The following is a 21,656-nucleotide window of genomic DNA, read 5'->3' as shown; positions in this document are numbered from 1 at the left end:
GGGAAGTTCATGGGATTTAACACATGCAAAACATAACATGCAGGCTTCAGGGACGTTCGTGAGATTTAACAAATGCAAAACACCTCATGCTGGCTTCAGGGAAGTTCATGAGATTTAACACATGCAAAACATAACATGCAGGCTACAGTCAAGTTCACGAGATTTAACACCTGCAAAACACCACATGCAGGCTTCAGGGAAGTTTATGAGATTTAACAAATGTAAAACGCCGCATGCGGGCTTCAGGGAAGTTCATGAGATTTAACACATGTAAAACACCACATGCAGGCTTCAGGGAAGTTAACGAGATTTCACAAATGTAAAACACCACATGCAGGCTTCAGGGAAGTTCATGAGATTTAACACATGCAAAACACCTCATGCTGGCTTCAGGGAAGTTCATGAGATTTAACAAATGCAAAACACCTCATGCTGGCTTCAGGGAAGTTCATGAGATTTAACACATGCAAAACATAACATGCAGGCTACAGTGAAGTTCACGAGATTTAACACCTGCAAAACACCACATGCAGGCTTCAGGGAAGTTCACGAGATTTAACACATGCAAGACACCACATGCAGGCTTTAGGGAAGTTCATGGGATTTAACACATGCAAAACATAACATGCAGGCTTCAGGGAAGTTCATGAGATTTAACAAATGCAAAACACCTCATGCTGGCTTTAGGGAGGTTCATGGGATTTAACACATGCAAAACACAACATGCAGGCTTCAGGGAAATTCATGGGATTTAACACATGCAAAACACCACATGCAGGCTTTAGGGAAGTTCATGGGATTTAACACATGCAAAACATAACACGCTGGCTTCAGGGAAGTTCGTGAGATTTAACACATGTAAAACACCACATGCAGGCTTTTGGGAAGTTCATGAGATTTAACAAATGCAAAACACCTAATGCTGGCATCAGGGAAGTTCATGGGATTTAACACATGCAAAACACAACATGCAAGCTTCAGGGAAGTTCATGAGATTTAACAAATGCAAAACACCTGAAGCTGGCTTCAGGGAGGTTCATGGGATTTAACACATGCAAAACACAACATGCAGGCTTCAGGGAAGTTCATGGGATTTAACACATGCAAAACACCTCATGCTGGCTTCAGGGAAGTTCATGAGATTTAACACATGTAAAACATCACATGCAGGCTTCAGGTAACACATGCAAAACACCACATGCAGCCTTAAGGGAAGTTCATGAGATTTAACACATGCAAAACACCACATGCAGGCTTCAGGGAAGTTCATGAGATTTATATGTAAAACACCAAGTGCAGGATTCAGTGAAATTTATGAGATTTGACACATGTAAAACACCACATGCAAGCTTCAGGGAAATTCATGAGATTTAACACATGTAAAACACCTCATGCAGGCTTCAGGGAAGTTCATGAGATTTATATGTAAAACACCACCTGCAGGATTCAGGGAAATTCATGAGATTTGACACATGTAAAACACCACATGCTGGCTTCAGGGAAATTCATGAGATTTATATGTAAACCACCACGTGCAGGATTCAGGGAAATTCATGAGATTTAACACATTTAAAACACCACATGCAGGCTTTTGGGAAGTTCACGAGATTAAATGCATGTAAAACACCACATGCAGGCTTCAGGAAAATCCATGAGATTTAACACATGTAAAACATCACTTGCAGGATTCAGGGAAATCTATGAGATTTAACACATGGAAAACACCACATGCAGGCTTTAGAGAAATCCATGATATTTATCACATGTAAAACACCAGATGCAGGCTTCATGGAAGTTCATGAGATTTAACACATGTTAAGCAACACATGCAGGATTCAGTGAAATCCATGAGATTTAACACATGTAAAACACCACATGCTGGCTTCATGGAAGTTCATGAGATTTAACACATGTTAAACACCACGTGCAAGCTTCAGGGAAGTTCATGAGATTTAATACATGTTAAACAACACATGCAGATTTCAGCGAAGTCCATGAGATTTAATACATGTCAAACATCACATGCAGGCTTCAGGCTATTTCATGAGATTTAACACATGTAAAACACATGCAGGCTTCAGCGATTTCATGTGATTTAACACATGTAAAACACATGCAGGCTTCAGACTAATTCATGAGATTTAACACATGTAAAACACATGCCGGCTTCAGGCAATTTCATGTGATTTAACACATGTAAAACACCTGCATGCTTCGGGCGATTCCATGAGATTTAACACATGTAAAACACATGCAGGCTTCAGGCAATTTCATGTGATTTAACACATGTAAAACACCACATGCAGGCTTCAGGCAATTTCATGTGATTTAACACATGTAAAACACATGCATGCTTTAGGCGATTTCGTGTGATTTAACACATGTAAAACACCACATGCAGGCTTCAGGCGATTTCATGAGATTTAACACATGTAAAACATCACTTGCAGGATTCAGAGAAATCCACGAGATTTAACACATGTAAAATATCACATGCTGGCTCAGAGAAATCCATGAGATTTTACACATGGAAAACACCACGTGCTGGCTTTAGAGAAATCCATGATATTTAACTCATGTAAAACACCAGATGAAGGCTTCATGGAAGTTCATGAGATTTAACACATGTTAAGCACCACATGCAGGATTCAGAGAAATCCATGAGATTTAACACATGTAAAACATCACATGCTGGCTCAGAGAAATCCATGAGATTTAACTTATGGAAAACACCACATGCAGGCTTTAGAGAAATCCATGATCTTTAACACATGTACAACACCACATGCAGGCTTCAGGGAAGTTTATGAGATTTAACACATGTGAAACACCACATGCAGGCTTCAGCAAAGTTCATGAGATTTAACACATGTAAAACATCACATGCCAGGCTTCAGGCTATTTCATGACATTTAACACATGTAAAACACATGCCAGCTTCAGGCGATTTCATGTGATTTAACACATGTAAAACACATGCAGGCTTCAGGCGATTTCATGTGATTTAACACATGTAAAACACATGCAGGCTTCAGGCAATTTAATGTGATTTAACACATGTAAAACACCACATGCAGGCTTCAGGCGATTTCATGAGATTAAACACATGTAAAGCATCACTTGCAGGATTCAGAGAAATCCATGAGATTAAACACATGTAAAATATCATATGCTGGCTCAGAGAAATCCGTGAGATTTAACACATGGAAAACACCACATGCAAGCTTTAGAGAAATCCGTGATATTTAACACATGTAAAACACCAGATGCAGGCTTCATGGAAGTTCATGAGATTTATTTGTTGTTGGATTTAACGTCACACCGACACATGATAGGTCACATGGCGACTTTTCAGCTTTAATGGTGGAGGAAGACCCCAGGTGCCCCTCCGTGCATTATTTCATCAAGAGCAGGCACTTGGGTAGAACCACCGACCTTCCATAAGCCAGCTGGATGGCTTCCTCACATGAAGAATTCAACGCCCTCATGAGATTTAACACATGTTAAGCACCACATGCAGGATTCAGAGAAATCCATGATATCTAACACATATAAAATATCACATGCTGGCTCAGAGAAATCCATGAGATTTAACACATGGAAAACACCATATGCAGGCTTTAGAGAAATCCATGAGATTTAACACATGTAAAACACCACATGCAGGCTTCATGGAAGTTCATGAGATTTAACACATGTTAAACACCACATGCAGGCTTCAGCGAAGTTCATGAGATTTAACACATGTTAAACACCGTATGCAGGCTTCAGGGAAGTTCTTGAGATTTAAGACATGTTAAACACCACATGCAGGCTTCAGCGAAGTTCATGAGATTTAACACATGTAAAACATCACATGCAGGCTTCAGGGAAATTCATGATATTTAACACATTAAAACACCACATGCAGGCTTCAGGGAAGTTCAAGAGATTTAACGTTAAATTCTGTTATTTGACCCTTTATGAAAACAATACTGAAGGCATTGGATGAATTTGAACGTGTTGTAAAGATTTATTTTAACTACCCAACTTCATTCAGGAATAGACACTTGGAATTAAATCTCCAAGTGCTAGACAACAACAAAATGAACATAGATTTGTTTATGATTTAATACTTAAAACAGATAAATACTAACAATTTAACAACATGCAGAACGTGTAACAAAATTGATTACAAAATGCCATACAGTGAGTACATGATAAGTAATAATGATATATGATAGTCAAAAAGTGATTTAAGTGCACCAAGTAGCATTTGGTATGCTTGTGAGCAAATTGAATTGACTATAAGTTATCTAGACAAGTATATAAATCTAAATGAAGCCATATAGTTTCAAAAATATTTCAAACACTGTTTACAAGCTATTACTAATACTCCTGAAAATTTAGCAGACATAAAGTCCAGACTCCAGTCTTATGATCTACCTTCTGATTTAACCAGCGGGGCTTTACCTAAAAACATACAGTTTATAACTTCAACACTCAAGACATTCCCTCTTTTGATCATTTCTTGGGAAGCTATAGAGACAAGTGCCTTATCGTACAAGTATCTTAAGAGTATCTATGTTACTGTAAGTTGTAGCTCATTAACAGAAATCTAACTGTATTCTTAGTGGTAATCCAGCATGTCCTATGTTCGGGTCCTTCTGACAAAAGTTCGGCTTGAAAATATTTAACAAAAAAAAAAAAAAAAAAAAAAAAAAAGTTGTTCATTAGAAATAGTTGAAAAGGTACAATTACCCATAATACATTAAACTTCAATTGTTTTCACTAACTTGTCTTTACATTTATTTACTACTCTTTAAAATTAAAATTCACAAGTCGACCCAAAAAAATGTCCCTGCACCAATTCCTGTAACTCCGGTACATTAACATGTACAAATGTACAATGACATCATGCACTAACATAAAACTATAAGTGATAATGATGAAATATTACAATAATTAAATACAATAGATTATACATGTATAATAACAAGGTATAATACAATGACCTGCCAGATTAAATGTAATATATCACAGTTGGGTTATAATGATACACGACTACGCTATTTACTCTCGGCAACACAGAATACATTCTTGCCATATGAATAAAATAGCAGTAATAACACTGGCTTATATTTGTGCTTTAATGCTAACAGCAGCAAGTTGATATAAACTGATTCAAGTATACAAGATATAATTAAGAAGTTTATGCAAGGCTTTTAAAATATCTGTAGCTCATACTGATTATAACTACCTTCTAAATAGATGATGGTATTTCTTTATGTGAGGTAATAATATACAGCTTAACCCTTAGCCTGCTAAATTTCTAAAATGGACTGGTCCTTCATTCAATTTGGGCAATACCATTTGTTATTTGAAGGGGTGTTCACTAAAAGGGAAAAAAGCCGATTCAGCAGAAAAATTTGGGTGCAAAACCCAAAAGTTTTTCAAAAGAAATTTATCTTTAAGTTCTTTTTTTTCTATTTTTAACTCATGCTGCCTGCTTGTGTAGACAGGTCCCATTAAAATTTGTTCATAAAACTTCATAAAAATTATCTATTTTCAAGTCTGGAACATCTTTGAAAAAATCTTACAAAACTTCAAAAACAGGCTCTACAGCCAAAGCATGACGGCTCTGTAGCCCTATGAAAATCCACAAAATGGTTTCTACTGACCAAAATTTGCTATATCTAAGTTTTACAGTTTTATTTAAGAAGTAATTTATAGCAAAGCCGTGTTTTAACACTATTTATGCACGAAGGACGGTTATACGTCGGGCGCAATAATTTCACAAGAGCACAGTCCATGTGAAATTATTACAAACGACATATAACCTCTCAAGTGCATAAAATTAATAGTGTTTAAAAAACGGCTTTGCTATAAATTATTTCTTAAGTTTATCTATTGTTTACAAACATGAAAAAGACTTTGTCAAAGTTTGTGAAAAATGATGTACAGAGCAGGTTTTTTGAATATGCTCTTAGCATTTTTTGTTTCCTTTTTAACTCCTACAAAGAAAAAAAAAATTTGTTGACTAAAATATACCATCTTAAATTGAACAGAAATAAAATTAGAAATATTTACAGAAAGTCCTTTTTATATGACAAATGATATATGGAAATTATGATTATAAATAAGGAGTATACTATGACAGTATATATGAATATATATCTAATAGTATATGAAGTATGTTTTAATAATTTCTTAATATTAATAAATTACAAACAGAAATAATCTCAAAATCATAAACATAATGAAATACAAAAATGTAATATCAAACAAAACTGTATGTGTGTCTCTATTCCTTTCCAAAAAAAAAAATGTTTGTAGTAAAAAAGTATAACATCACAAAAATAAATTCAACAGTACTTTGGTAAAATGTTACGATTTACAGCTTTCAGGTTTTAACAAACCAATGTCATGACTGGGGGAAACCTCCATTTAAAAAAAAAAATTTTTTTTTTTCCAAGTGATTTTTAATGAACTGAAACAAAAATGATTGGCAAAAATTTGCATTCACTGTAAACCATTAAGATCTAGTTAAGAAAAAACTGTAAAATCATTAATATTCAAGGTGGCCTAAATTTTATGGTTCAATCCACAAATTAAATCACAATGAATAAACAATAAATTGTACTCCCATCGTACTCCCCATCTTTTTTTTTTTATCTTCAAAAGTTGAAAATCCATGAATTCATATCCCAAAACATAACTTTTTTTTGGCCAAAAACATGAAATTTCATCCCTAAAAAATTTGGGGAGTTTACAATAAATGAAAACAGAATACTGCTAGTATCAATTATGATACTGTTGGAAGTTGCTGGAATTAGACTTGAACTTCAGTTTGATCTGCATTTTCTATCTCGCTAGAACTTCTACTTAGAAACTTGAGTTTCAATATTCGAATAAAAACATTGAAAATAGGCATTCCAGAAAAAAGTACAAATGTATTGTGACACCCTACAGCTGGAGTTTTTCAAAAAAAATCTGTTTTTCGCAAAACATGGATATCTAAATTGACAATTTAAAACCTAAAGGGTTCATAAAAGTCTGAAATTACTAATTTATTCTAGTCTTATAGATAACATTTTTATATATTCTGTCTTGACATTAAACTCAAGAATATAGTACAAATAAAATAAAAAGAACTTTCTTAACACAATATGGTTTGTTCATTAATATCAGTATTTTCTACTGTAAAACTGTTTATGGGCACTATTGTGGTATTGGCCAGAAAAAAGCAAAGCAGTGGTCTAGTCTTTAAGGTATCGGCCACTCAACCCAGGCGTTGTTGGTTTGGGCCACACAGTGGTCACCGCCACACCTTCTCATATGACACCAGTACTGGTTTTACCAGGAAACCGACTCAAGAGAAAGTTTTCATCGCAATCCAGCTAAAATAAATCAGTATATAAACTAAAATATCGGCCAAAATGGCTACTTCATGGGAATATAAATTTCAGGGTTTCAACTTCTTAATTTAAAGTGAATGAGAATTTTACTTGTTCATTGGAATTTTATTTAGATTTGGATTCTACTCAGATATCCATGAAAATCAGTCCCGCATGAATCACAGTGATTTTACAATACCATCAAAATATCAAAATTACCTAGTCACTACATTTATATATAATACAATAAGGCCTTTAAAATAGGTCTTTGGTCTTCTAGATATATCTATATGCTTGACGACATAGCCATTATGCAGCAATGGATTATATTTTAGGCCGTGAAAAGGTGGGAGAGTAAATAACTAGGATACAATAAAAAGTGACATTTGTATACAATGATGGCACATACATTCAAAACATAAATAAAATTATGACACTGCAGTGTAATACATTGATTTCTTGGCCATTTTTTCTTTAACATCCTGAGTTTCAAATGTATTTAAAAGGAAAAAATAGACTTAAAAGTGCAAAATTTTCATTAAAAAACTCTGTTAATGAAGCATTTATACTGAAGTTTATTTATACAGAAATTTTGCTTTACATTTTACTTCAATAGTGAGTTTCTTTGTAATAACAAATGAGCATTTCTGTTTGTTTGTCTGTTTTGGGTTAAACGCCAATTTTCAGCAGTATTTCAGTTATGTAATGGCCGGCAGAAAATCTAACCGGGGTTCCTGGATTCTGTACCAGTACAAACCTGTACTCCGCAAGTAACTGCCAACTTCTCCACATGTATTAATCAGAGGTGGAGGACGAATGATTTCAGACACAATGTCTTTTATCAAATCGCCACTGAGAAAATACAATTTGCCCTAGGGTCGAACTCACAACACCGCAATCCGTAGACCTGCACTCTCCCTATTGAGCCAAGCAGGCGGGCTATGAGCATTTTTCAACGAGACAGAATTACATATTAGGCATTATAAAATTAATGCAATAAACTACAGGAAATACAAGATATAGGCACATTATGCTTTTAACAAAAATACTAATACCTGATACACAGAAATAAACATACATAACAAAGACAGATTAAATATAATATAAAATTTTGAAATAGAACTGTATCACAGACTAGAACATCATAATATCTTATGAAATTTTGATACATTTGTCGATGAAATATAACTATTAAAGGTTACACATTTGTCTGTAATGGTATAAACAGATTTAAGAAATGATATATAGCTGAAGCATGTTTTAATCAATTTAAACACAAAGAGGTTATATACCGGTATATGGAGGTGCGATTGAATTATTCTGTGTGACATATCACTGATTCCTACTGCATTAAATAATAAAAAAAAAATGTTCTGCTATACATGCCAATATGTCTAAAATGTAAAATAGTTGGACAAATTCTGTAGCACTGTGTCTATGTTGCTACATGGTTTGATTTATCATGTTGTTCTGTTAACCTTTACCCTGCTAAATTTCTATAATGAACCTGTCCATCTTTCAATTTGGACAGAACCATTAACTGTTAAAAGGGGTGTTTTCAAAAAAAAAAGATACTGACTGAATGGCGAACAGTGCTGATCTTGATCAGTTTGCATGGATGTGCAGGCTTGTTCATGATTCACACTGGTCGCAAAGGCAGAATCAATTGTGTCCAGCATGATAAGGGTTAACCGACTTATAGTATGCATTATGCTAAAAGTTCTTTAAAATGTGATTATGTGGTGAATAAAGTACAAACATAACACAGCTGCCACATATAACTTAATTATGCAAAATTATCATGAATATGAAACAAACTCAATAAAATGGAAAATATGTATCAAGTAAAATATATTTGTCACAATACGCCATACATGTAATGGTACCGGTATATTATTCATAGTCAATTCAACATGTTTCTATTTAATAAACTTAACATATAAAGGTATAAAATTCAGTTATTGGTCGTGTGTTCAACTTTCTTCCTTTTTTATGGTTTAATTATATAACGTAAAAGTAAGAATAAGACAGGATAACTGAAGAACTTTCAGCCATCTTCTACTTCAGTCTTTAAAGGGTGGCCTCCCTTTGCTACTGTAAAAGTGATTATTGTTATAAAATTGTGACAGCATAAGTGTGTGCATGTGTAAGCTGCAGTGATTCCTGGTCTGAAAAAGAAGAAATGGTTTTTAGCCTGAATTCCTTTGTACCAGGTGTACTAGAATAAGTTAGGAGCCTAACATCCTCTGGTCCCTAGCTTGTGTATGATTCATGCTTATTGGTACCAGACCTATAATCAGTCCTCCTGATGTCTAACTAGGAAAGAAGATGTTCTTGTACTGGGCATTATTGGGAGGAAATAGTATCTCTGATCCCCAGCTTCTTGAATATTCAGGCTCACTGATACCCAACTAGTGAAAAAGCCACATCTCTGGTACCAGGATTCTAGAAACAGTTTCCCTGGCTCCAGACTAGTAGAAAATTTCATCTCTCTGGTACCAGGCATTACAGTACTAATGGCCTCCCAGGTACCAGACAGTAGTTAAACCAGCTTCTCTAGATACAGAACAATCATCATGACATAGAGTTTATTTGCAGTTTCCACAGGGGTAATGGTTTAATGCCAAAGTTGACGGTAGTATTGTCTTTTCCTCCAATGATTAGAATGTATGGTGGCTCAGTGCTCTGTACTGCCTGAAAGTATAAAGTGTATTTACAATAAGTAATTCATCCAAAATACATGTAATATAAATATATGGTCTGTATGTTTGTTAATAAATCTACAAGTATTAGGATTAGCAACTTTTCTGTTTTTTTGGTTACACACTATACCTAGTAATTATTGTAACAAGTCTTTTTTTCCCTATAAAGATACCTCCAGTCAATGGAGGAATTCCCAATGCAAAAAAAAGTATGTTTTTTTTTTTTAAATCAGAACTTAAAACTTCAAAGGATTATTGCTATAATTTTGCTTTCGTAGTTCCATTATTTTGTGTATTTATCTGTGTATTTATATCCAGGATTCTGTAAATGGGTTAATTTTATCTGCTGATGTCACATCACATTCCCAAAATGATGAAAAAATTTCCTGCATTATGCTTTTTGCTTTCAATCAAGAACCCATTAGCTGTTTTCCAAAGTGACTTACAAACACACAAGAAATAGCTGCTAAAGAAAACATTGCTATAATAGGCTTTCCTAAAACAAGGATAAATGCAACTGCCTTACAAACTTGCAGGCCTGATAAGTAATACATGAAGACCACATAAATTTCTCTAGCGAGCCTAGGTGCTTCAACTTATCCATGCTTGAGGGAACAATGTTTTACTTTATTACATACTTGTTTTTATTCCCCTTTAAGTTACAATGGTAATGGAAACATCAATAATTTTCCATACACTGATGCCTAAATTTCATATTGGGTGCATGATTTAATTTAATGTGTGTCATTGCATTAATTCTTCTATTTAGTTCAGTATTGCCAATTTTATTCTGGCTATTGAACAAATTCATAATATTTACATTACATATATAGGTGTAGATACGTATGTAATAAACAAGAGCTGTCTAATGACAGTGAGCTCGACTATTCGAAGCATTGATTGAAGAATGGGGTCAAAATATTTCCACGGATATTCAGACAAAGAAATAAATAGATTAGACAAACAATGTTCCTGTATTTCTTTGATTTCGATAAGTCTTGCACTAAATGGCAAAGTATGAGCCAATTTCAAAGTTCAAAAAGGGCCATAATTCAGTCAAAATAGTTATGTACTCTTGCCTACAGATGGAAATCATAATGATAAACAAGTGTTCAAAGTTTAAAAGCCATATGTCAAATAGTTTTGACAAAACATGGATTTGTATGAAAACAGAACCAATTTCAAAGTCCAAAAAGGGCCATAATTCAGCCAAAATAGATGACAGAGTTATGTTCTCTTTCCTACATATAGAGACTATTATACTAAACAAGTGATAAAAGTTTCAAAGCCATATGTCAAACACTTTACAAAAAATATGAACTGGTACGAAAAACTTAACCAAGATTTCTAAGTCAAAAGGGGCCATAATTCAGCCAAAATCCTTGATGGAGTTATGTACTCTTGCCTATAACTGGCCATGGTGATGGTAAACAGGTGTTGAAAGTTTCAAAGCTTTATCTCAAAAGACTTTGTCAAAATATGAACTGGTACGGAATATTAACCCAGATTTCTAAGTCAAAAAGGGCCATAATTCAGCCAAAATCCTTGATGGAGTTATGTGCTCTTGCCTATAACTGGACATGGTGATGGTAAACAAGTGTTGAAAGTTTCAAAGCTTTATCTCAAAAGACTTTGTTAAAATATGAACTGGTACGGAATATTAACCCAGATTTCTAAGTCAAAAAGGGCCATAATTCAACCAAAATCCTTGATGGAGTTATGTGCTCTTGCCTATAACTGGACATGGTGATGGTTAACAAGTGTTGAAAGTTTCAAAGCTTTATCTAAAAAGACTTTGTCTAAATATGAACTGGTACGAAAAACTTAACCAAGATTTCTAAGTCGAAAGGGGCCATAATTCAGCCAAAATCCCTGATGGAGTTATGTACTCTTGCCTATAACTGGCCATGGTGATGGTAAACAAGTGTTGAAAGTTTCAAAGCTTTATCTTAAAAGACTTTGTCAAAATATGAACTGGTACGAAAAACTTAACCATGATTTCTAAGTCAAAAGGGGCCATAATTCAGCCAAAATCCTTGATGGAGTTATGTGCTCTTGCCTATAACTGGCCATGATGATGGTAAACAAGCGTTGAAAGTTTCAAAGCTTTATCTCAAAAGACTTTGTCAAAATGTGGACTGGTACGAAAAACTTAACCAAGGTGTGACGCCGACGCCGTGGTGAGTAGGATAGCTCTACTTATTCTTCGAATAGTCGAGCTAAAAATTTATTATCTTTGCATTCGGAAATATGCACTAGTTCTTTAGCGGAAGAATATTGCGCTACATAAGTCACGCGAAATTTCTGCTGCATAAGTTGTGCATATTTCCCGATACAAAGCTAATAACCTTTAAGTATATAATAAATCTTTTCCTGATAGACTCTAAAGTAACCTTTCGAGTCAGTGAATTTCAATTCATAAGTAGAACTTTCTAAATTTATAAAATGATTTCTGATAAGGTATGACATCCTCTTTATTGAGAAAAGTATTCAGGAAAACTTAACACAATAACACAGGGGGTGCAGACTAAACCAAAGCATAATATATCAGTAACTAATTGTTCATTACCGCTTTCTGAGTTTCTAATCACCGTTTCGAACCGAAAGTGCCCCGTTCTTTTGAAATACTAACCTTGTTAATAAATATAAGGTCAGGAACTTGATATTTCTTAACAGAAGTTAGAACTCTAAATACGAAAAGGTACATTTTTATTTATGAACTAAAATGGCATCCTGTTGTAATTACTGATTACCTTTAGCTTGCTGGCAGCAAGTGATTTTGCCTTTGCAACCAGTGCAGACCAAGATCACTTTGCAGTGTTCGCTATTCAGTCAGTAAACTTTCAGTGAACACCTCTTTCAATAATAAATGGTATTGTCCAAATTGAATGATAAGACTAGTTCACTTTAGAAATTTAGCAGGCTAAAGGTTAAGGTCATCCGTAATAAATAATGCAAATATATGAGCCGTGCCATGAGAAAACCAACAAAGTGGGTGTGCGACCAGCATGGATCCAGACCAGCCTGCGCATCCGCGCAGTCTGGTCAGGATCTATACTGTTCGCTAACAGTTTCTCCATTTCCAATAGGCTTTAAAAGCGAACAGCATGGAGCCTGACTAGACTGCGCGGATGCGCAGGCTGGTCTGGATTCATGCTGGTCGCACACCCACTATATTGGTTTTCTCATGGCACGGCTCATATAATGAAATTTACCTTTGGTGGAGATTTTGTATTTTTTCTGTATATCCCAGATACACTTTCATTTTGAGATGGATTTACATTTACACTCTGAAAGGTTGTTTCCATTACTTCTCTACCAACTTCCTGTTTCTCTAAAGTAGTCTCCCTTACACCAATTCTAGAATCTCTGTCATGTTTGATTTTTTCATACAATTGCCCTGACTTTGTTAGATTTTCTCTATTTTTCATATTTTCTACATTATCTGACCTCTGTAATCCACAGATCTGCACTGAATCCCTATTTTTATTAAATTTTACACTTTCACTTCCAACGTTCATTTCTGTGACAGAAGAACTCCTGACCTTGTTCGTCGTCATAAAGTCATGGCAACGTTCCAGCTCAATTGTTTCTAATTTCCCTGAGTCATGCAACAGCGACTCTGCTGATTTGAAGGAAGAAAATCTAAAAGGGGTTGAATTTGGGTAAGGAATCTGAATATCATGGGGAAAGCAGTCTAAATATTCTAAGTCCTCAAGAACCAATTCTGGATCCAGTCTGCTTTTTTTCACAGTAAAAGTTTCCAGTCTATCATCACCTTCACTGACTAGAGAGTCATAGCTACCAGCTATGACTGACACTAAGGTTTCCGAGCTGTCACAAAACATGTTTTTACGCTTTTCTTGTTCTGTCATGTAACTAAGAGATCTCATGAATGCTGAGGGACGGTTTCTATCACAGAGAATTTCAGTTTTCAATCTGCCGTGTTTAGTGTAACTTTCACGTATTAGTTCCTCCGTACTGTCAGAGATCCCTGGATTGTCTAGACCATTATTTACAGTATTTCTATCTAACATATCAATGGCATTATAATTAACATCCATCTTTTTTGGACAAAGTGGCGACTTATCTGCCGTGTTTTCCGACGGTGACGGCTCCATTTTCAAACATTCCTCACTTCCCTCCGCATACAATTTCAAAACATTCGGTTTTTCAATACATGTTCTATTTATAGTAACACCTTCTTTCGACAGACTTCTACTCCTGCTCCTGGATGACACAGACTTCTCAACATGCAAGCTGTCCTGAGATCCTGACTTTTGCAAGAGTTTACTTGATCCAGGTCTTACACCTGGACTGGATCGAGGTCGTTCTAAACTTAGTTTTGCAATTTTTTTCTGAAGGTATGGTACAGAACCTGCTTTCACAGAATTATCTTGTTGGTTACTAGGGGTAACAAGCAGTGCTGAATGGAATGTTCGTGACGGTATCTGCTCTTTTAAAAAGATCTGAGTCCATCTCAATGTTCCTGAAATATTAAAGATTTAATTGAACATTTGACAAAGTCAAAGATCTAAATATGTTTAGTTATGTATGTATCTACAGCTTACAGAAAAACTGATTACAATTACAAATACTGAATTTTAAAATCTCTCATGCGCAAAAGAATGATTTACTGAAGACGGTGATGAAAGCATTAATTTTGTCGGCAAACAAAATTTATGTCAGATAATAAAACTTTCAACTGCTGTTCACTTGAATAAGAAAATAGGTTGTTTTTTTCATTATATCTGACTTCCACACCTAGAAAGGATAAATATTATGCTAATCTAGTCTTTAAGTCAACCACATGTTCAAAATTACCATCACTTAGATCAAAATCATGCAAAATATTTCTGTTGGTTTTATTTTGGTTTATACAGCAATATATATATATGGCAACTTTCCAGCTATTAATGGTGGAGAAAGACCACAGGTGCCCTAAGTCACTGATGTGCATCCAGGTGGAACCACGGACCAAAGACATTAAAACCAGCTGATGGCTTCCTCATATGAAAGAATTCTACAAACTAAGCAAGATTTTGAACCCATCGTGGTGAGGAGCCAGTGATTCAAACTCAGTGAGCATAACCACTCCATCACAGAGGCCATTTTTTCAATAATATTTCAGTTATGTTATGGCCATCTGATAACCTAACAAGTTTTACTGGATTCTGTACCATTACTGACTTTCTTTTGCCAAGATCCAAAAACAACTTCGCCACCGGAATCAAAATATCTGAAGTCCAATGTGCATGATTTCAGACACATTGTCTTTTGTAAAGTTTCTCCAAATATGTAACAAAAATTCAATATAACTGTCTCCCTTGGGAACTGAACTGACAACCTTTGGATTCAAAGTTTCGAGTTTTATTTATTGAGCTGAAAAATACCATTACATCATTAATATTCAAGGGGGACTAATTTTCGTGGATTATGCAGTTACATCAATCTGCGAAATGAAATCCCGACGAACAAGCAAAAGTTCCCGTTCTTTTATCTTGATGAGAGGAAATCCACAAACTCATTTCCAATGAAACAGCTGTTTTGGTTAAAACCACAAAACTTTATACCACAGAAACTAAATGACTTCATAGTAATCAAATCCATGATTGTGCACCATTTTAACATCTTTGAAGTAAAGCTAAAAGTTTTAATCTCTTCCTCACAGATATAGCGTAACTGTCACAAATTTTGAATGATGTGTGTACTAATCCATTTAACTTACGATAGCAGTTGGTTTTAAGTACAAAAACATATTTATAAATACTCACTGAAGCAGTAGTACCACAACTGGTTGCATGGTTCCCTGCTTGTCTCACCTCCAAATATAAACATCCGGGTACCAATCTGCAAAACAAGACATTGAACAGGTATATACAGCTAGCGTTAAAATACAAAGTTATGTTTCATTCAGGTTGGATTTAGGATGTCAAAAAAGGCTGATGTTTCAAAAGTGACCCCTGGATTCAGAATCAATAGAAGAAACATAATATCTTACACTATTGCAATACCCAAAGAGTTATAAAATTATACACCGAGTCATATCATCAAAGTAAAGTACATTTTATTCACAAAGCTGACAGGCAATCAAAAATAACATGTCAATCTCTACTAAGCTTTGGCTACAGTTTGGTGGGAGGTCTTGAAACATAGAGAAACGAAGAATTTGTAATTGTTACCACAGTAGCTGTGTGTCCAGTGAGAGCCGGAGGCCCATACTTCAACTTCACTCTGTCCCATCTGTTTACACCTGTAAAACACATTCTATTATATACATATTTTCAACCTCCCTGTATCCACAATAGCACCCAAAAAATGTCAATCTTAAATGTTCATTAACAGTGATATTTTCAGTATTACACAGGACAAGGAAAATATTTATAATTTTTTTATGATATTAATAAGAATGTTCGTGTATGTAATAAAAAGACTACTAGCTTTTCAATCTTTCATGGAAGAACACTGCTCTCCTAAGGTCCAACAATATGGTCGCTAAAAAAAAAAAAGTACACTGAGTTGAACATACCAAAGCTGTAACTCCATAGATCTTGTTTAGCCGAGAGATCAGTATTTCCACCATATAACCACATATGTTTGTTATATACCACTGCTGTGTGACCATGGCGACCACTGGGAGTGTTACGTATCTGTTGCCGTGGTGACACAAGCTCCCATTCCTCATCATCTGAAATATTAATGATTTAAGATCAATATAACTTAATGATTTATCAATATTGTGAAATCATTTAATTGCTATGGCATGACATTTTGTGCTTTCAGTCAAAACATATATGACATGTGGACCTGAATGAGTAGATTTTAAATTGTAATATATCTATTTATTACATATAAAGAATGTAGCACATCATATCCATACAAAGAAGAACTAGTCCACACACATATAGAAAAAACTAGTCCAAATACACACAAAGATGGTAGCAGTCCACTTACATACAAAGAAGAAGCTAGTCCAAAATCATACAAAGAATGTAGCTATCCACTAGCCCACAAACAAAGAATAATCTAGTCCACAAACATACAAAATGAAACTAGTCCACATAAAAAGAAGAAATTAGTCAACATTCATTTAAAGAAGGTACTAGTCCAAAAACACTCACAGAAGGTACTAGTCCACATGACATTGTATGCAACAATGAAACAAGTTGATATACATATATAGAAGGAAACAGTCCACATATATACAAAGAAGGAATAAGTCCACATACATACAAAGGAACTAGTCCACATACATACAAAGAAGGAACTAGTCCATATTCATACAAAGATGGAACTAGTCTGCATACATACAAAGAAGAAATAAGTCCACATTCAGTCAAAGAAGGAGCTAGTTCAGATATATACAAAGAAGGTAACAGTCCACATGTATGCAAAGATGAAACAAGTCCACATACATTCAAAGAAGGAATAATCCACATAGATACAAAAAAGAAACTAGTCCACATTCATTCAAAGGAATTAGACAACATACATACAAAGAAGGAACTTGTCCACATACATACTAATAAGGAACTACTCCGCATACATATAAATAAGGAACTAGTCGTCATACATACAAATAAGGAACTAGTACACATACATACAAATAAGGAACTAGTACACATAACATACAAATAAGGAACTAGTCCACGTACATACAAATAAGGAACTAGTCCACATACATACAAATAAGGAACTAGTACACATACATACATATAAGGAACTAGTACACATAACATACAAATAAGGAACTAGTACACATAACATACAAATAAGGAACTTGTACACATACATACTAATAAGGGACTAGTACACATACATACAAATAAGGAACTAGTACACATACATACAAATAAGGAACTAGTACACATAACATACAAATAAGGAACTAGTCCACATACATACAAATAAGGAACTAGTACACATAACATACAAATAAGGAACTAGTCCACATACATACAAATAAGGAACTAGTACACATAACATACAAATAAGGAACTAGTACACATACATACAAATAAGGAACTAGTACACATACATACAAATAAGGAACTAGTACACATAACATACAAATAAGGAACTAGTCCACATAACATACAAATAAGGAACTAGTACACATAACATACAAATAAGGAACTAGTCCACATACATACAAATAAGGAACTAGTACACATAACATACAAATAAGGAACACAAATAAGGAACTAGTACACATATATACAAATAAGGAACTAGTACACATACATACAAATAAGGAACTAGTATACATACATACAAATAAGGAACTAGTACACATACATACAAATAAGGAACTAGTACACATAACATACAAATAAGGAACTAGTCCACATACATACAAGTAAGGAACTAGTACACATAACATACAAAGAAGGAACTAGTCCACATACATACAAATAAGGAACTAGTCCACATACATACAAATAAGGAACTAGTACACATAACATACAAATAAGGAACTAGTACACATACATACAAATAAGGAACTAGTATACATACATACAAATAAGGAACTAGTACACATAACATACAAATAAGGAACTAGTACACATACATACAAATAAGGAACTAGTCCACATACATACAAATAAGGAACTGGTACACATACATGACATGCTGCAATATATGGTCAAAGTTACGAAGCATTCTCTATAACCTTACTTAATGACCCTATGAAAATTACAGACAATCAAAATTTAGAACATGCCCCTACCAACTTGGTATCTCCACAGCTCAGCACTTGAACCTTTCATATCTATATAGCCTCCATAAATGTACATGGCACCATTATAAACAACAGCTGAATGATGCCGTCGTATACACGGTCTCTCTGATCCAACATCTAGCACAGTTTTCCTTATGTAGCCAAGATCTGAAAATGATGAGAGAAAAGAGAAAGTCAGTATTGTTTTCAGAAGATATTATATAGTATTAACATTATCATATGGCAACTTTCCAGCTTTGATGGGTGAAGGAAGACCATAGGTACTACTCTGTGCATTGTTTCATCACGAACAGACACCTAGGTAGAACCACCAACCTTCTGTATGCCAGCTGAAAAATTTAACGCCCCGAGTGACACTTGATCCCCCACATTGGTGAGGGGCAAGTGTTTCTAGGTCAGCAAACCTTTGCCAATCAGCAATAGAGGTCCCTGCTATAGCCATACAGTAATAATGGCTAGGGGAACTGAAAATGCAAAACATATTGCTCAGCCTAGTCTGGCTACTGACTAAAAATTTCATATAAATCTTAACCTTTTTCTTAATTTCTTTTTTTCACTTTTAACTATTTTGTTAGTTCTGATTATTAGCAATGTTTTGAGAAACTAGGGTCATAATTTTTTAGACATTTGAATAGCCCAAAGGCTACAAAACAAAAGGTCTGGAAACTGCCCATGCTCAGCTCTGTAAGTAAAATGCATGTTTCAAAATGCCAAAAATACTAACTATGGTGTACACGGGGTAATATTGGCAATATTCCATAATTATAGTCTTCACTACCAAATGAAATGTGTTATATCCAAATAAATCGCCAGCAACCATCTGGACTGTCTTAAACTTACATATATTCAATACAACATTCTAAAGGATTACTAAATTAAGATACCTTTTTTCTCTGCTTTATCATTTTTGTTTATTTCATAAGTGGTTGGGACTTATAATGAACATGTAATATTTCACAATGTGTTCTAATTTACCTGGATTACTTTAAGGTAAAGTTTCACAATATATTTTAACTAACCCGATTAATTGTCCAGAGTTGAGGTAAAGTTTCACATATATATCTTAACATCTTAACATACCTGGACTAATTATCCAGAGTTGGGTTAAAGTTTCACAAGGTATTTCAACTTACATGCATTAATTATTCAACTATAAGGTAAAGTTTCATGATGCATTTTAACTTATCTAGGTTAATTATCTGGAGTGTGGGGTAAAGTTTCACTAAGTATTTTCTTACCTGGTATAATGTCCTGTGTGTGGGGTAAAGTTTAAAGTTCTATGCATTTTAACTTACCTGGATTAATTATCCAGAGAGAGGACTCTGTTAAACAATCACCAAATTCTCCACCAAACAGAAGGAGCAGTTTCTACAATAAATCATGGAAGTTAAATTACAATCCTGTCTTCTACATGTAAACATAATAAATCAAGTAAGTCTAACTTTGGTTTATCTAATTTTTTAAGTCTATCTTCTTGTCCTTATGACTTTAAATTTTATAGCCTGAACAAAAAAATTGGCAATATCGCAATAAATTGGTGAGTAATTTCACTATTAAAAACATTAACAGAACTAGTTGCTCACGGGCAACATGTCGAGCCTGCCCTCTGACCCATAACTGTGACCTTTGAAATAGGAACCTGGCGTTTGCACATGACACTCCGTCTCATTGAGTTAAACATTCATGCCATATATAGACAAGATTCCTCAATGCATGTGTCAAAGTTATGGGCCGGACAAGATCTAACACAACCTTTGACCTCCAAGTGTGACCTTGGTCTTTGAGATAGGAACCTGGGGTTTGTGCATTATACTCCATCCTACTGAGGTTTACATTCATGCCAAATATAAACAAGAGATCACAGAGTGATCTTGGCGCCCACCATTGAGCCATTTTTGAATGTTCCAAATTTCAAGACTAGATCAAGGTCAAAATCAAGGTCAAAGTTCATTTCGGTACACAAAACGTGCATGTGGTCCATGCATGTGGTCCAAATTTGAAGCTGTAGCTTGAGAAATGTGAAAGTAGGTCACTAGATCAATTTCAAGGTCAACGTTCATTTCTGTGCACAAAACTATACTATGTGCTTCAAATTTGAAGGCTGTAGCTTGAGAAATGTAGGCACTAGGTAAAAATCAAGGTCAAATGTCAATTCAGAACACAAAACTATGCATGTGTTCCAAATTTGAAGGCTGTAGCTTAAGAATTGTAAAAGTAGATCACTAGGTCAAAATCAAGGTCAAATTTCAGTTTGGAACACAAAACTATACATGTGGTCCAAATTTGAAGCCTGTACCTTCAAAAATTTGAAATAGGTCACAAGGTCAATGTCAAAGTCAAAGTTCTGTACACAAACCTATGCATGTGGTCCAAATTTGAAGGCTGTAGCTACAGAAATGTGAAAATAGGTCACTAGGTCAATCTCAAGGTCAAAGTTCATTTCGGTACACAAAACTATGCACATGGTCCAAATATGAAGGCTGTAGCTTGAGAAATGTGAAAGTAGGCCATTAGGTCAAAATCAAGGTCAAATTTCATTTCGAAACACAAAACTATGCATGTGGTCCAAATTAAATGTGAAAGTAGGTCACTAGGTCAATGTCAAGGTCAAAGTTTATTTCGGTACACAAACCTATGCCTGTGGTCCAAATTTGAAGGCTGTAGTTACAGAAATGTGAAAGTAGGTCACTAGGTCAAGATCAAGGTCAACTCATGTCAAGGTTCATCTAGCCACTCAAAACTATACATAAGGTCAAAATCTGAATGTTGTAGGTTATGACAAGAAGATTTTTAAAGTTTTTCCCTATATAAGTCTATATAATTAAACCATGTGAC

At 34.7% G+C, this 21,656-nt stretch overlaps 1 protein-coding gene across 4 annotated transcripts in view; it reads right to left on the bottom strand.

Moving 5' to 3' along the window:
- Window positions 1-4,092: 4,092 nt before the first annotated feature.
- Window positions 4,093-21,656, bottom strand: part of LOC123531059 (uncharacterized) — a 37,085-nt gene continuing 19,521 nt past the window's right edge. For all 4 annotated transcript variants that reach the window (XM_053517592.1, XM_053517594.1, XM_053517591.1 and 1 more), the window contains exons 4-10: window positions 20,117-20,189; window positions 18,810-18,968; window positions 16,608-16,766; window positions 16,261-16,331; window positions 15,853-15,928; window positions 13,294-14,567; window positions 4,093-10,070 (exon numbers count right to left, since the gene is read on the bottom strand). In XM_053517592.1, coding sequence (XP_053373567.1) covers window positions 9,951-10,070; window positions 13,294-14,567; window positions 15,853-15,928; window positions 16,261-16,331; window positions 16,608-16,766; window positions 18,810-18,968; window positions 20,117-20,189 — 1,932 coding nt within the window. In that variant the 3' untranslated portion in view covers window positions 4,093-9,950. The remainder of the gene's footprint in view (window positions 10,071-13,293; window positions 14,568-15,852; window positions 15,929-16,260; window positions 16,332-16,607; window positions 16,767-18,809; window positions 18,969-20,116; window positions 20,190-21,656) is intronic.

This window comes from Mercenaria mercenaria, chromosome 11 (assembly GCF_021730395.1).
Source record: "Mercenaria mercenaria strain notata chromosome 11, MADL_Memer_1, whole genome shotgun sequence".
Lineage (NCBI taxonomy): Eukaryota > Metazoa > Mollusca > Bivalvia > Venerida > Veneridae > Mercenaria > Mercenaria mercenaria.
The sequence above is the reverse complement of the archived record's forward strand: the minus strand, read 5'-3'. Positions and strand labels throughout refer to the sequence as shown.